This window comes from Adiantum capillus-veneris, chromosome 26, assembly GCF_014529385.1.
Source record: "Adiantum capillus-veneris isolate H3 chromosome 26, ASM1452938v2, whole genome shotgun sequence".
In the NCBI taxonomy this organism is placed as follows: domain Eukaryota; kingdom Viridiplantae; phylum Streptophyta; class Polypodiopsida; order Polypodiales; family Pteridaceae; genus Adiantum; species Adiantum capillus-veneris.
The window spans coordinates 25659631-25674209 of NC_140956.1; the positions used below are offsets into that span (position 1 = coordinate 25659631).

The 14579-nt window shown below is 43.0% G+C and overlaps 1 protein-coding gene across 1 annotated transcript; it reads left to right on the forward strand.

Moving 5' to 3' along the window:
- The first annotated feature begins 6447 nt into the window (after nucleotides 1-6447).
- On the forward strand, nucleotides 6448-8308 carry LOC147423155 (uncharacterized). The gene is made up of 5 exons (XM_086501456.1): nucleotides 6448-6675; nucleotides 7402-7498; nucleotides 7620-7738; nucleotides 7868-7909; nucleotides 8147-8308. Exons 1-5 carry the CDS (start codon nucleotides 6448-6450, stop codon nucleotides 8306-8308), a joined length of 648 nt encoding a protein of 215 aa, XP_086357582.1.
- The last annotated feature ends 6271 nt before the right edge of the window (nucleotides 8309-14579 follow it).

A 14579-nucleotide genomic window follows, 5' to 3' on the forward strand; every position in this document is an offset into this window, starting at 1 on the left:
AGGAAGGACACAAGGTATTAACTTACCAATGACGGTTTGTATTGCAAGGGTAAGGACCAAGTACTCAGGAAAGTCCCTCTCTCTAATGAAATTACGGAGGTAATTGCCAAATGGCATGATGGTGTTTGTGGCAGTCAATTTGCCCTAGATATAACAAGTAGAAAAATCTTGTAGGTTGGTTTTGTATGGCCTAGCCTCAATCATGATGTACAATATTGGTGTAAGACATGTAAGTTGTGTCAAGGGTCCGGCACCAAGTCACTCATGCCTGAACCAAAGACACCTATCCTTTCATACGGTCCATTTGAAATATGGGGTATAGATGCCATAGGACCATTGCCTAAGGCCAACTCAGGGAAGTTCTATATCATCATGGGTGTCGACTATATGACTAGGTGGATGGAAGCTACAACCACAATTAGGATCACACCTATGGAGGTAGCTAAGTTTGTCTCTGAGCACATAGACGAACTGTTGCAGATTTGGCACATCATTAGAAGTCATCTCTGATAGAGGGCCAGGTTTCATAGCAGACTTGGTAGGACAGCTAATGCAAAAATTAGACATTACAAGGAGGCACTCCACACCATATTACCCTCAATGTAATGGCCTATGTGAAAAAGTGAATGGAATGATTTGTAAAATTATCACCAACCAAATTAACAATCATCGTGGGGATTGAGATAAGTATCTACTCCCAGCTTTGTGGGCCTACCGAACCACATTCCGAACATCTTTGGGGTTCACCCCATATCATTTGGTATTTGGTAAGGAGGCAATCTTACCTATTGAGGTGCAACTAGCAAGTCTCAGGATAATGGCAAGCCAGTTTCAACGACCCAACATGCATTTGAAATACCACATCATTGACTTGGAGTGACTACAACTGGATAGAGAAGAAGCAATCAATCATTATGCGGCATATGCAGAACACAGAGGGCTTAGTTCCAATCAACATCTTCGGTGCAAAGATTTAAAGAAGGGCATGTTGGTGCTCCGCTATGACAATTGCTCTGACACACACAAAGATAAGAAGACTTTCCTACTCTGATCGGAAGGTCCTTTCATCATCAAGAAGAAATATGCCAATGGGAGTTACCAACTCATGGAAGCGGATGGTAAGTTGCATAAGACGAGAGTCAATGAATGGAGGCTTAAACCCTATTTGCTACGATTTGATCAATCTCCACCTATCAACATTCCAGATGAGGATACGCCATCAACTTCTACCTCCGATGACTACGATCAAACGAATGAGTTAGGGGCATAAATGCCCTAACCTTTAGGGGAGGGCTAATCACGGCGGGTTTTCAAAATCGGGTCGCAGGAACCCAACCCAAAGAGGGGAGCTTCAAATCAAGAAAAAACCCAAAAGAAAACGCTTTTTAATCTTCTTTCCACCAACCACCTTCCCCCTCCCCCCCCCCCCTTGCTCGTACATGCGCCACAGGGGCCACTTCACCTTCCCCCCTCCTCCATTATCCACCCTCTCTCTCTCTCTCTCTCTCTCTCTCTCTCTCTCTCTCTCTCTCTCTCTCTCTCTCTCTCTCTCTCTCTCTCTCTCTCTCTCTCTCTCCTTCATTGCTTATGCAACCAACCTCTCTATCTCTATCTCTCTCCCTCGACAGCCCATGCAAGGTGCAAGCTATCCCTCTCTCTCCTTCGTCAACCCGGGGGGGCCCACCATGCATGGGATAGGTACCAGGAATCTCTCTCTCTCTCTCTCTCTCTCTCTCTCTCTCTCTCTCTCTCTCTCTCTCTCTCTCTCTCTCTCTCTCTCTCTCTCTCTCTCTCACCCCGGTGGACTCCCGCTCTCGCCCTCTCCTTCCCTGTGTCGGTAGCCAGCAGGTCAGCCCATAGGGCGTGCGGGGGATTCACTCTATATACAAAATGGGATGCCACCTAAGAGCGGACAACTTTGATAAAACCTCTACATACGACTCATATTAGGAAATATGACCCCCCTTCCTACGCTTATTCAACAATCAATGAAGAAAACTAGCATACCCCTATCTTACATATAAACTATAGGTCTCACATGATCTAACTGAGTAAAACTAGTTAAAGAGTGTGTAGCATAGTGGCTCACAACGTATAAGGAGCCTCTTCTCTTGATAACTATATGTACTCTCAATGTATCTTAGTTTGGCTTTCAAACTATGTGTCCGATCAGCCTGCACTCTGGCTAATTGTGACCCATTCAAAGCTGGCGTAAATCAACCCTTGACCTCCTCCAAATCAGCCCTTACCTATGGCAGGCTTGATACAAAATTTGATGTGTGGCTTGATAAAAACACTTCCCCAAAATTCATCTGAGTTCTAGTGCACACTGGTGTGACCAATCATTACAAGTAAATCAACCTAGGTCAGTCCCCTCCCCCCACCCACCCCATAGATATGATACCCCCTCCCTTATTTCTAAGCTTGGGAAATAAATTGTTGGGGCCTACCCCTAACTTATACGCTTATGTGACTTGGAAAAAAAACCCTCCCCTACATTTACGTGGTGTGGTAAGTTTTCCATGGTGAATCCCCCGAGATAGGGCGTAGTGCAGAAATCCTCTCTCTCTTTCACTATTTACACACACACACACTCTCTCTCTCACCCTCTCCCTTCCCCTTCACCCGCTCTCCCACGCTCTCTCTCTCCCTCCCGTTGACTCTCCCTCCCCTTTCTTGAGTTGGCCGAGCCAGGGCACAGAGTAGCTCTCTCTCTCTCTCTCTCTCTCTCTCTCTCTCTCTCTCTCTCTCTCTCTCTCTCTCTCTCTCTCTCTCTCTCTCTCTCTCTCTCTCTCTCTCTCTCTCTCTCTCTCAGCACTCGCCACACACACACACATACAGACACTCCCCATAACCACGCTCTCACCCTCTCCCTCCCTCTCATTCCCTCAGCCTCCCTGTCCCACTCACGCTCTCTCTCTCCCTCTCTGATTCTCTGTGTAGTAGCCGAGCCAGCATGTAATAAATATATAAAAAAATAATACCTCTCTCTCTTGTTCCCACATAGACACTCGTGTATACACACACATACACACACACACACACACACACTTCCATATACACCGATACAGACACACACTCTCTCTCGCTCTCTCCATCTCTCTCTCTCTCTCTTTCAGTTTTAAAAAAAATCTTGCTCTCTTTCCATACACACACCCACATGCTTTGTGCATACACAACAACACGTACACGCATATAAATGCACCCACTTATACACTCACACACACGCTTACACTCGCACGCACACATTCAAACAAACACATTCATTCCATACGCACGCATGAGAAGAAAAAACAAATGAACTTGACATCGACGAAGAAGATGACCAAAAGCACGCAGAAGCGACCATAGTTCAAACAAAGACGCCGAAGGCATGCCCCGGCCGGCCCCAAAAGTAACGAACGTGTAGCATCTCTACATCAGCAAAACAGTAGTTTGGTAGCATTAACCTCACACCAGCCACCCGAACCATCAACAAGACCCATTGTAAATGCCCCGATATCCACTCTTCTCTAATAACCTAGCCAACAGCTAGTGAATTTTTTTTAATAAAAACTCCCCACCCCACTCTTACCTCCCCTCTTTCTATCTCTACCCTCACAAGCTCTCTCACTAGAGAGGCATCTGGACTCTCTGCAGTGACCAGTGGGTATTTGCAAGGACCGTTAGGTAAGAACCACCTCTCTGGCCTATATAAAGAGGCCTCCACTAAGCATAAGGGGGGCACATAACACACTGGAGGCACCACCCAGGCTCCATGCACTCTACATTCCATACACCACTAAGCACATAATGCACCTCACAAGGTAGGGAACTCATGGTGTCGTGCTTGTTGCAAGCATGGGCGTTCTAGCATTGGCAACACCACCACCACCACCACCAATCTCCACCCACACCATGGTAGACTTACTAGTCATGGACACCCCATGCACATAAGGCACTCATTATCACTCCGCAACGCAAACATGACCATGCTAGGATTGAATGCACTGACACCATGCTACCCTGGGCTACTCTTGATGCCAGTGATCGATGTCGTCGGTGGCTCCTCGTCTTGATGTTCCCCTCAACTAACCTCTCACTAACGTGCTAACACCGCTAACTCTAACATTTTGCCATGCACCATGTGGCGCTCGTATTCCATCATGTATCCCCAGTGTTAGGAGCAAGGTTGGTAACAGCCAAGACCACCATTTGTAAGTATCATCATCATCAATAAAGTGTGCAATTCTATCATGATCTTTGAGTCCACTCTCTCTTCTCCTTAGCTTTGTTCTCCCCATATCCAAGGGATTATTCTTCCCTTGTATATCACTCTGCTTGTGCTTCATAAAGTGTGGCATCACCAGTCAATCATGCTCCATTCTGAGCTTTGTCATATACCTCTCTCGTGCACACACTCTTGACTGTTGACTAGGCATTCTCTATTTGGACGTTGCTATCTCATCATTTTATGTTGATTATCTAGATGGCATCTCTCTCCTACCACCCTAGGTCATCTATGTTGGCGTCCTTGCCTCACTTATGATAGGTGGTGCCCCTTACAATCGTAGGATAATCCCTCTCTTGATATGATGCTTGGCGAATTCAGGCTATGTGTGGTGTAGAGGCCACCCCACCTGGCACGTCATTTCCGAACATCACCTCTACGCTAGCACAATTACCTGTTCCTGAGGGACCCCGAGAAGCCAAACATGCATGCTTGGAGATGTCTCCAATGCCAACATTTGGTTCAAGTTCGATGCTTTAGAGGGAGAATTGGAATAATGGATGACACAATAAAGAGTATGATTGAGCCCATTTTTTGCATCTTCAGTTTTCACCGTTGTGGATGAGCATGCTTTGACAAGAAATGGCCCTTTGTATGGCTCTAACCACAATCTCAATAAGGCCATGCAACAAGATACGAGCCCATGCTCATCTAAATCCATAGAAGATCATTCAATGGCCAGGCATGGTCCTCTGCACAAGAAGCACGGCTTCTCCCCATGTAGGGCATGAAAGAGAGCCCATCGACTGCAGGAAGGGCTGACACAAGGCCATGCAACAAGATACGAACCCACGCTCATCCAAATCCACAGAAGATCTTTCAATGGCCATGCCCGGTCCTCTGCACAAGAAGCACGGCTTCTCCCCATGTAGGGCATGAAAGAGAGCACATCGACTGCTAATGATCATTAGGTTATTCTCCATGGACGGATTGCTATTGGTAAGGCAGAGTTCTCTTTATCATGCCTATGTTGACGAAGGAGGCAAAGATGCTCCAAAGGGCCGTCTATTTTTAAAGTTCAAGAAGCCTACATGAGTTCTCTCTCTCTCTCTCCATCGCGGAGGTGGGCTTGAATTTTTGCAAGGGCATGGCTCATAGGAATTATTTTTTTGAGCTAGAGGCAATAAAAAAATGGCCATGATTAGTATCATAATGTGAGATCTGAGGTAAGTTTAATTGCGGCATGCCTTATTTGTACGAGTACGACCGATGGCCTCTCTCTCTCTCTCTCTCTCTCTCTCTCTCTCTCTCTCTCTCTCTCTCTCCCTCTTGATCTCGTGCACGTGAGCTTCTCTCACTTTTGGCATTTAGCCTTCAGCTCGCAGATGTGACACGTGTAAAGGGTACTCGGTCTATCGTTATAGAATACATATAGATGATCCTTGCTATGTGCTCTTGCAAGCTCGACGTTCTTGTCATGTGCTACTATGCCATTGTCCCAAGCTAGCACATGTCTAATTGCTGCTTAATTATCAAGCTTATTAGGCTGGTTCTGATGCAAGTGAAGTGATGGAAGTCAATTTCATTGTTGCCTTTTTAAAACAAGCTTGAAAGAAGAAGAAAGTTAAACATACATTTGATACTTTATTATGTCCTATGCTAATTAGATCCGTCTTGTCATGTGAAGCATTGAAGGTTTTTTTTGCCTGCCCAAGGGGCAAAGGCTATAGAGATGCATTATCTTTTTGCTGACTAAAATAGAAAAAATGTTCAGATATATTTTCAAGCATTTTTTGATAGACCAATAATATTGATTGGTTGAAATAAGATAGTGGGCACTCATTTAAATGACTAGTGTGTAAATGTAATGATGGATGTCTCGAATTTTGAAATAGGAAGTGAATGCTCACTGACCAAAGAAACGATTTTGGGCCGAAAGAATGAACGTTTTTTTTTAAAATAAAAAACGAAAAATGAGGATGTATTTTTTTGTAAATTGTGAAAATTCAAGGAAACTAATTTTCTCTCTGAGTGGTGGTAAAGTGAGAGAAAGTTCACTATCGTGTGTGCGTCATGTGTTCTGATTGGATGTGGAAATTTCGTAGGTAGGGTTAAGAGGGTATTTTTTAACACTAGGTCTTTTGGAGTTCAGTCGGCCGCGTCCTGTGTTTCCATGGCTTCACTCCCCTCAACCCTTCTGTTACCCCTCCTCGCCTCTCCGGATAGGGCCGTTTCTAATGGTGCTCTTTGCACAGCTTTTGGCTCTCCATGGCTTTCCCATGGCTTTTTCTGTTTCGGGTGGCTCTCTCTTGTGCAACTACGCTTGCAAGCTGCCAGGTGTTGTGGTTGGCAGCTCGCCATCACTATGGTGGGGAAGGGTTTCTTTTAATGGTTTTTCGTTATTTTGTTTTCGGCTTGCAATGCTGATGGCTTTTGGTGTTCTGCAAGTGCGGCTTGCATTGCTGGTGGATTTGCTGAGGAGTCTCGACTGTTGTAGAAGGAACGGCCTACGAGCGACACCGTTGGCATGAAGCAGGGCCTAGGGGCGACTCATTGGTGTTGTTTTCTAAGATATCTCAATGTGATGCAAGCCACAGTGCTGGCAGGTCTAGCTCTGCTACAGAACGGCGTCATGCGGTCGTCAGGTTACAACTCATTGGTGTTGTTAGGTGATTTTCTTGACTTGCTCAAAGCCACAACCTCGGTGCATCTTGATGTGTTGCATTATTGCAGTCTGTGGACGGCAGATCTGGCCTTGATGTTCTCGCGTGTTGTATTAATTGAAAGCCATCTTTTGATCGCTCCCTAACTACATGTTTCCAATGTTTTGTTGGCGTGAGTTGTTATTCTCTGCAACATCCACACTGAGTAGCACCTGTGTTACAAATCCAATGAAGGTGAATGGAGGGAACTAGTTGCAGCAGGAAGCAATGGGCATGCAGGGTACTGGACACCTAATTTCCACCTTGTCATGGTGCTCCTTGCTTTGCCATGGCAATGTGAGGTCTACCGATGATTCTTCCCTTTAGATTAATATGGCTTTGTCATCACAACACATACGGACGTTGATGGGTGTGATTCAGTTGGATATGAGCATTATATGCTGCTCCCTAATTGTGGGAACATGCACTTCTTGGAGCTTGCTATATTTGCAAAATTTGTGAAGCTAATGCGTTGCTTTTGAGCTTTAGACCTTTCTCGACGGACCTTATGCGGCTTCTGGCAAGTCCGAGGTGGAGGCTATTTTCCATGGACCCTATGTCAAATGGTTTCAGTTTAACAAGGTATGTTAGCCAGGCTCATCAACTTGCTCCCACAAAAAATTACAAGCTAGCCAGAGCCCAAGATTATGTTTTGCAGAGACATCAATTGTTTGGGGGAGCTTATTGCTATCATTTGTTATAATGAGCTTATGGTGTCCTTCTCCAAGACTACAGTGAGTTCTCCAATTTGGAGGAATGCAACGAGACCATCTCCAACTATATGCTAGAGCATGGCCCCTTTCATGGGTTGATGGGGTTTTCCCAGGTTTAATTTTCTTCTCTACAAAGATCATTTACTTTTTGGTAACATTAGGGCATGATCCGGGTGGTGTGATGGAGGTGACAAGTTGTCTCACGTTGTGCGCATCTAATACAACATCTTCTATTTGTGTAGGGTGGAGTCCTCGCAACGGCATTTGCGGGCCTTGAGCAGAAGGTGCGTGTATGTGTGTATACTATGCAGGGCAGCTTGTGGAGGTGAAGATGTTATTACTTGTCGGCAGTGTGTGTGTGTGTGTGTGTGTGTGTGTGTGTGTGTGTGTGTGTGTGTGTGTGTGTGTGTGTGTGTGTGTGTGTGTGTGTGTGTGTGTGTGTGTGTGTGTGTGTGTGTGTGTGTGTGTGTGTGTGAGAGAGAGAGAGAGAGTAGAACTTAGTTCCATTTGCTTTCATGCAGGGTTTGGCACTCCAACTCCATCCATCTCTCCGATTCATAATTCTAGTAGCTGGAACTGGATTCAGCAATGAGCAATCAATGTATGAATGTTACTCGGATCTTGTGGTGTGTCCATCTGTTCATATCATAGGTGAGCAACATGGAGGGCATATCTGGCCTTGATGTTCTCACGTGCTGTATTAATTGAAATCCATCTTTAATCGCCCCCTAAGTACATGTTTCTAATGTTTTGCTGGCATGAGTTGTTGCTCTTTGCAAAGTCCACATTGAGTAGCACCTGTGTTGCAAATTCAATGAAGGTGAATGGAGGGAACTAGTTGCAGCAGGAAGCAATGGGCATGCAAGGTGCTGGACTCGGAGCGGTGCAAGGGTGGCTATGCGTGGCAACATCTCCCTCTTTCTCTCTATCTCTCCTTCTCGCCCCTTCTTGGTTTAGGTGACTGCACAAATGCATAGGTGTCACTGCATGCCTTGTTACACTGTTGTTGGCCTGTTCTTAATGGTGAAAGTATGTAACCTTGACATTTTTCATTCTCTTAATCGAGAATTTGCTGTTAAAAATTATTATATGATCATATATTGTTGCAGCCCTTGGTTGGATGCTCTGTTATCTTGCGTTTTTGGTGTGGCTCTGTGCAAATTATCTTTGTATTTAGTTACATACGAAATAGTAGTATGGTCTTATGATTTTGTTTTGAAAAATATATTCTTTGTGGCTCTCTAAGCGCAGCAGGGAGATCTTGCAATGATGGTCATAGCTAAGTCTTGACTTGGTTCCAAGCATCATATAAAAGAGTGTGCTTGCACAGTAGACTCACACTAGACTGAGCAAGGCAATTTTTTATGATATTTTATTGATGATAAAACGTTTAGTGCATTCAGATTTTATGGGAACGATTTTCAAACCAAGTTGCTCTTTGTTGGAAGTGAAGCTGCTCTAAAATAAGGATGTAGCATTATGAGGAAAGCAAATGGTCCTTAGTAAGTGCTTTTTCATCATATTTTTGGCCCCAAAGGGGTGGTGCCATATTAATGCCTCCACTTTTTGCTAGTGAAAAAGAAAAACTTAGTTTTAAAAAAATACAGTTTCATTTGCTAAATGAGAGAAAAAATACGCTTTCCAAAGACAGCAAATAAATTTGAAAAGTATTGATGCACTCTGGCCTCTCTCTCTCTCTCTCTCTCTCTCTCTCTCTCTCTCTCTCTCTCTCTCTCTCTCTCGTTAAAACTCTCCTCTCAGAGCTCGGAAGTCCCATTGCTTTTGCAGAGTGAGGAACATGTTCGTTTTTCAGCCTACTATTGGCCAAGAGCATGGAGACACAGTAGCAGCTCGAACGCTCATTCTGTGGAGAACTATTAATTTATGCCTCTCGTATTCATATGTGATGGCACGGGTTCTAATAACTAGCCCAAGCTAAATAAGCATCAACACATTCAGGTGAAGACAGAGGTTAAAGGCAATCCACATCGAGGTTCCAACTCTACATGCGGCTCTTCCCGTGTTCTTTGTCAAAAAACTCGGGGTGGTAGCACATCACGGTTGGCAGTACATGAGAGTTTCTGATAAAACAGCATGCGCAATGAGGACTTTAATTCACCCAAATCTTTGTGACAAGAAACTTGGAGACCTGATCTCCCTTGATACAAATACTACGTAATGAAGTTGCAGATCAACCTCGGCAAGCATGTAGCTACCACCAATTAAGTACTAGTACACTATGAATATAGGGTAGAGACCTTCAATGCACATCGGGGAATAGACAGCTATTTCGTGTCTCTTATAAGAATTCACCAATGCTTTGATAAATAATTGGGAAAATTACCAAAATACCCCTCAAAATTTTAGAATTTCCACATTTTCGATGTGTTGTCATAAGTTCCCAAAATGCCCTTCAAATTTTTCAAAATTCCCAAAATACCCTTGGTTTCGAGATTACATTTCTTCAAAGATGAAATAATTTGTAGCTTTTCGTAAGAAGATGGATTGTCTATCAATACAAGATTCTAAAACTAGAATTTGGGTTGGTTATGTAGGCTTTGGAAACAATTTACTTCATTAATGCTTAACATAATTGCCCTTTTTTGTGAGGTAATTGTGACAAATTACATGCTAAGCACTCAAATGGACCTCAATTGTCAAAAAGGAATGTAGATTAGAAAATCTTGAAGAAACAAGGCTATTTTGGCAATTTGAGGGGTTGTTTGGAAATATCCACAAATTAGAGGGGTATTTTGATGATTTTCCCAAAATAACTTTATGAAGCCGGATTTTGATCCTTTTGATCCCTTTATGAGATATTTGAGAAGGAAAGCTTTACAAAAACTTGAACTTTTCAGATAAAAATCCTCAAATTGGCAATTTCTAAAACTTCTTGCTAAAATTTGAGGCAGTCATATTTTGATTTGGATAAAGTGAACTTGCGCCCTTTTTCCGAATCTTCGGTGCTAGTGAAGCAACTATTTGTTATGTGGCTATTTAATTGAGAGAGAGAGAGAGAGAGAGAGAGAGAGAGAGAGAGAGAGAGAGAGAGAGAGAGAGAATGTTGTCTAATTGGGCAAAGAGGGGTTTTGTGAAGTGATTCGCCTTATTTTTTCCAGTTGGTACTACCTTCTGTGTCTTTTTTGATATCCTTGCCCTTTGTCCATTGAACAAGGTGGTCACACTGCAATAGAGGAAATTGCAAGTACCATAATGGTAGTCCTTATGTTCTCTGCAATGTATACCAACCTTTTAAGAGTATGCCTACCCTCAAGACCATTGACCTTGAATGGCATCACAACAAGCCCTACACAAGGATGATGGGAGTGGCAAGCATAATAATTCGGACGAAGCCGAGAGTTTACCTATAATGATTTTGCATGCATAAATGCACATAGCCCCCCATGTGTAGAGTCATGACTGGAAGCATAATCTAGTCGGGGTCCATCAACAACCTTAGTGTTAATGAAAACCACGAGAGGGTTCTATCCCAAGTGGAAAGATGGGAGCTCATGCATCTATTAAGAGATTTCTCACTTGCAAGACAAGGTTAAAAATTCTATAGTTACACAAATTTAGTTCCTACAAAATCACAAACCAATGGCAATCTCTTGTTGCATAGCAAACCTGTCCAAATTGGCTTTGTATTTAGGGCATTAACTTCAAAGTTTTTATTGCAATGAAATATCTAAGTGAAGGCTAGATTGGGCAATGGGAATTTCGAGACTTGATGGATGTTGCTAAGAAGATATACATTGGGCATTCAAGGACTTAATGAATGTTAATAGGAACAATTATTTCCATAACACACACTAGATGAGAGCTAAGAGCTTGCCAAAAGAATCTCTTAATTTTATATTTAAATGCAAAGCCGCCCACATAAATGAAGATACAAGCTTTCTTTGCCCCTAATTATGTATTTTACTTAGTCGTTCCATTTTATGGCAGGCCTTGTGATTTTATCACTTGTTTTTTTTTAAATAAAAGAATATAATTATTGAGGTAAAGAAAAATACAATGCACCCTCATGTAGGGGGAGGGTAGTCCCAAAAGTCAAAGGTTAAATCATATACAACATCCCTTTCATCCTGAGCTTAATCCCATAATAAATTTTGGGAATCTTAGCTCGCCATCGTTGCCATCTTAAAGACTACAAGGAGCTTTTGTTGTTTCTTTGCAGAACACGTCAGATGCTTTGGTGGAGAGCATAGGGGTGTTGAGGAGGGAGTTGTAGACAGTAGAATTTCTGTTCAACTAGATAAACCATAAAATGATTTCTCTCTAAATGCTCCAGAGGGTGACATCCAAGCCTTCATAGTTCCGCAACAAAAGATCTTTAGCTTCTAGAGGTTTGATAATGCAAAGTGTTCCATGCATCTATACTCTAGCCAGGCTTGTCCTGCTATCCCGACAGGTAAAAACGAGATGAGGGGTATCTTCGAGTTGAGGTATGGAGCAAGATTCAAAGGGAGCTTCTTCTAGATATTAAAGCACTCACTAAATCTTGTGATGAAGCTCGCTCCAAAACATTAAAACAAGCTCTCTCTATTAGCTCTCTCCATAATCTTGGCTCCTTCCCTCTTTCTCCCTTTGTTTCATCATTACAACACCAAGCTTTTTGCCAGCCCAAAGGGCAAAGGCTATAAAGATGCCTTCTCTTTTTGCTGACTAAAATAGAAAAAAGGTTGAATTGTATTTTTAAGCATTTTTTGATAGGCAAAAAATGTTGATTGGTTGAAATAAGATAATGGGTACTCATTTAAATGAAGTGCGTAAATCTAATGATGGACATGTCTTGAGAGCGAGAGATGATACTGGATAATCACCCATAGGAGAGAGAAGCTCTAAAAGCTTTGATTGAAAATTTGATCTTGAATAAATATAGATATTGAAATTTGTTTTCGAAAAAAAACTCCTTTTGAGATGATGAGTTTCTTGAAAGGCGTTCTAGTCATCATGAATATAGGTTGCAGATCGATTCTTTGCAAATTTTTTGTTGGCTCTCTATGTTTGGAGCCCAAGTTGACAATTTACAAATACATCATTGCTATGATTGCTCTCTCTCTCTCTCTCTCTCTCTCTCTCTCTCTCTCTCTCTCTCATCTTCCATGTTCCAAGGAATTCACTACGGTAATTTTCTTTGATGAAGAATCCCATGGACGATGATGCAGAGCCTAGTGTTGAATTCTATGGCGATGATGCAAAGCCTAGAGATAAATTTTGGGGTGCAGACAAGAATGTTCTGCTGTGAGAGCAGTAGCTCTCTGTTCCCCGAAAATTGCTTGAATCCTCTCTCTCTCTCTCTCTCTCTCTCTCTCTCAACCTCAATGGGATGCTAACTCTTGAGAGTTTAGGTAGGGTTCGCACGCTTGAGCAAGCAAGGTTGGAGACGCCTCAGCTATTTTGTCCTATGTGCGTTGAAAAGGCTACAACATCCTACGCAGCTCGTCGTCTTATGAGCTTTGAAGCTCAAAACAAAGCTTTATTTGAGCTACTCGGCCGTTTTTGGCAGGGTTTGCTTTGCAAGGCAGCGTTTGGAGAGATACAACGAACACTGAGAGTGTCGCAGCTTTTGAACTTGAGAAGTGGTGATCTTAGCAAAACAAAGATAGGTCCTACGTGCGAAAGCGCTCTTACACTTTAGGATCTCTAGTGATCCTTATATTCTCTCTCTCTCTCTCTCTCTCTCTCTCTCTCTCCGTTCTGTAACCGGTGCACAAATAGGGGGCGGGGTGGTCTCTGATCTGTGGCAGAGCGAGATGTGACAGAGCTGGTAAAGACAAGCATGCATCATCAGTGTACATGTGAAGCCTAAGTGACGTGGTGTTGGATCACTGCGGGTAGCGATGTTGTGCTAGCAAGAGCAACTATCATGAGTGACATTCCTCTCTAGCTGGTAACGCTCAACTTCATCCACTTGGCAGTCCGTTCGCCATGCAATCTCTGCGCATTCCTTTGGTTACCTTGAGAAGCAGGTGTAGTTGTTGTTGGAGCCACTATCTACAGGCACTCCAAGCGGTGCTACCTCATGCGGGGAGTTCGACCTAGTGCAAGAAACCAAAGCCGATGCGTGGGAGTCCAAGCGGGTGCATCCATAATGGAGTTACGGTATCATCGCTTGCACCTCTCAAGTGCCTGAGCCCTAGATGACTTTCGCAGCCCAAGGTTCAACTTCAACGAGCCCGGTGACGTCAAGGGATGGTGGATATGGAATCATTGATTCCTCCTGCTAGGGATTCCCTGAGCACGATGGAGCCACAATTAGTTTCGCTAGCTGTGGATTTTGTAGCTTGAGAGAGAGAGAGAGAGAGAGAGAGAGAGAGAGCCCACGTCTGTCATCCTTCCTTGCTTAATTGAGCAATTTAAATGGTGCATTGAACTTTCGCTACCTATGGACTTCACAGCTTGAGAGAGAGAGAGAGAGAGGGTTTGATTTTCTTGAGAGCTTTCTTTGGCAAGCTTTTTTGAGGAATAAAACTTTTTTGCTAGCTTCTCCTCTATTGAGATAAAACTATAAACATCATACCACTATAAAAAATTCTATAAATCAAGAAGGCAAAACTATAAGTGATGGTCTACACAAACCCATCAAAAGGATGTGCTAATTTTTTCATGTGTCCTTCTTCATAAAGTCAACTCAAATACACACTTTTAGACAAGTTTGTACGTGAAATATGAGCTACCTCCTCTGAGCTTAAAAGAACCTACACACAAAGAAATTCATATTACAAAACACAAAAAATTTAAGCATTCAACACAATGTTTTCAAACAAAAATTTGATGGATAGAAATACTCACCCTTGACATCAAGATTTCCCAATGTCCATTCCGTGCTTCCCACCAACTTATTCATGTATCCAACAATTATATGTTTCCCTCCTCTACATGTCCCTTGCGCCACCATTCATGGATTTCTTTACGTTTTAATGATGATTCCTCTTTATTTGTTGTTAG

Bases quoted from the DNA above. Each gene is read 5' to 3' on its own strand.
- LOC147423155 (XM_086501456.1), top strand. From the start codon at position 6,448: ATGGTGCTCTTTGCACAGCTTTTGGCTCTCCATGGCTTTCCCATGGCT. The intron at 6,676-7,401 runs GTGGATTTGCTG...TTTGAGCTTTAG, and splicing joins AAGTGCGGCTTGCATTGCTG to ACCTTTCTCGACGGACCTTA. The intron at 7,910-8,146 runs GTGCGTGTATGT...GCTTTCATGCAG, and splicing joins TTGCGGGCCTTGAGCAGAAG to GGTTTGGCACTCCAACTCCA.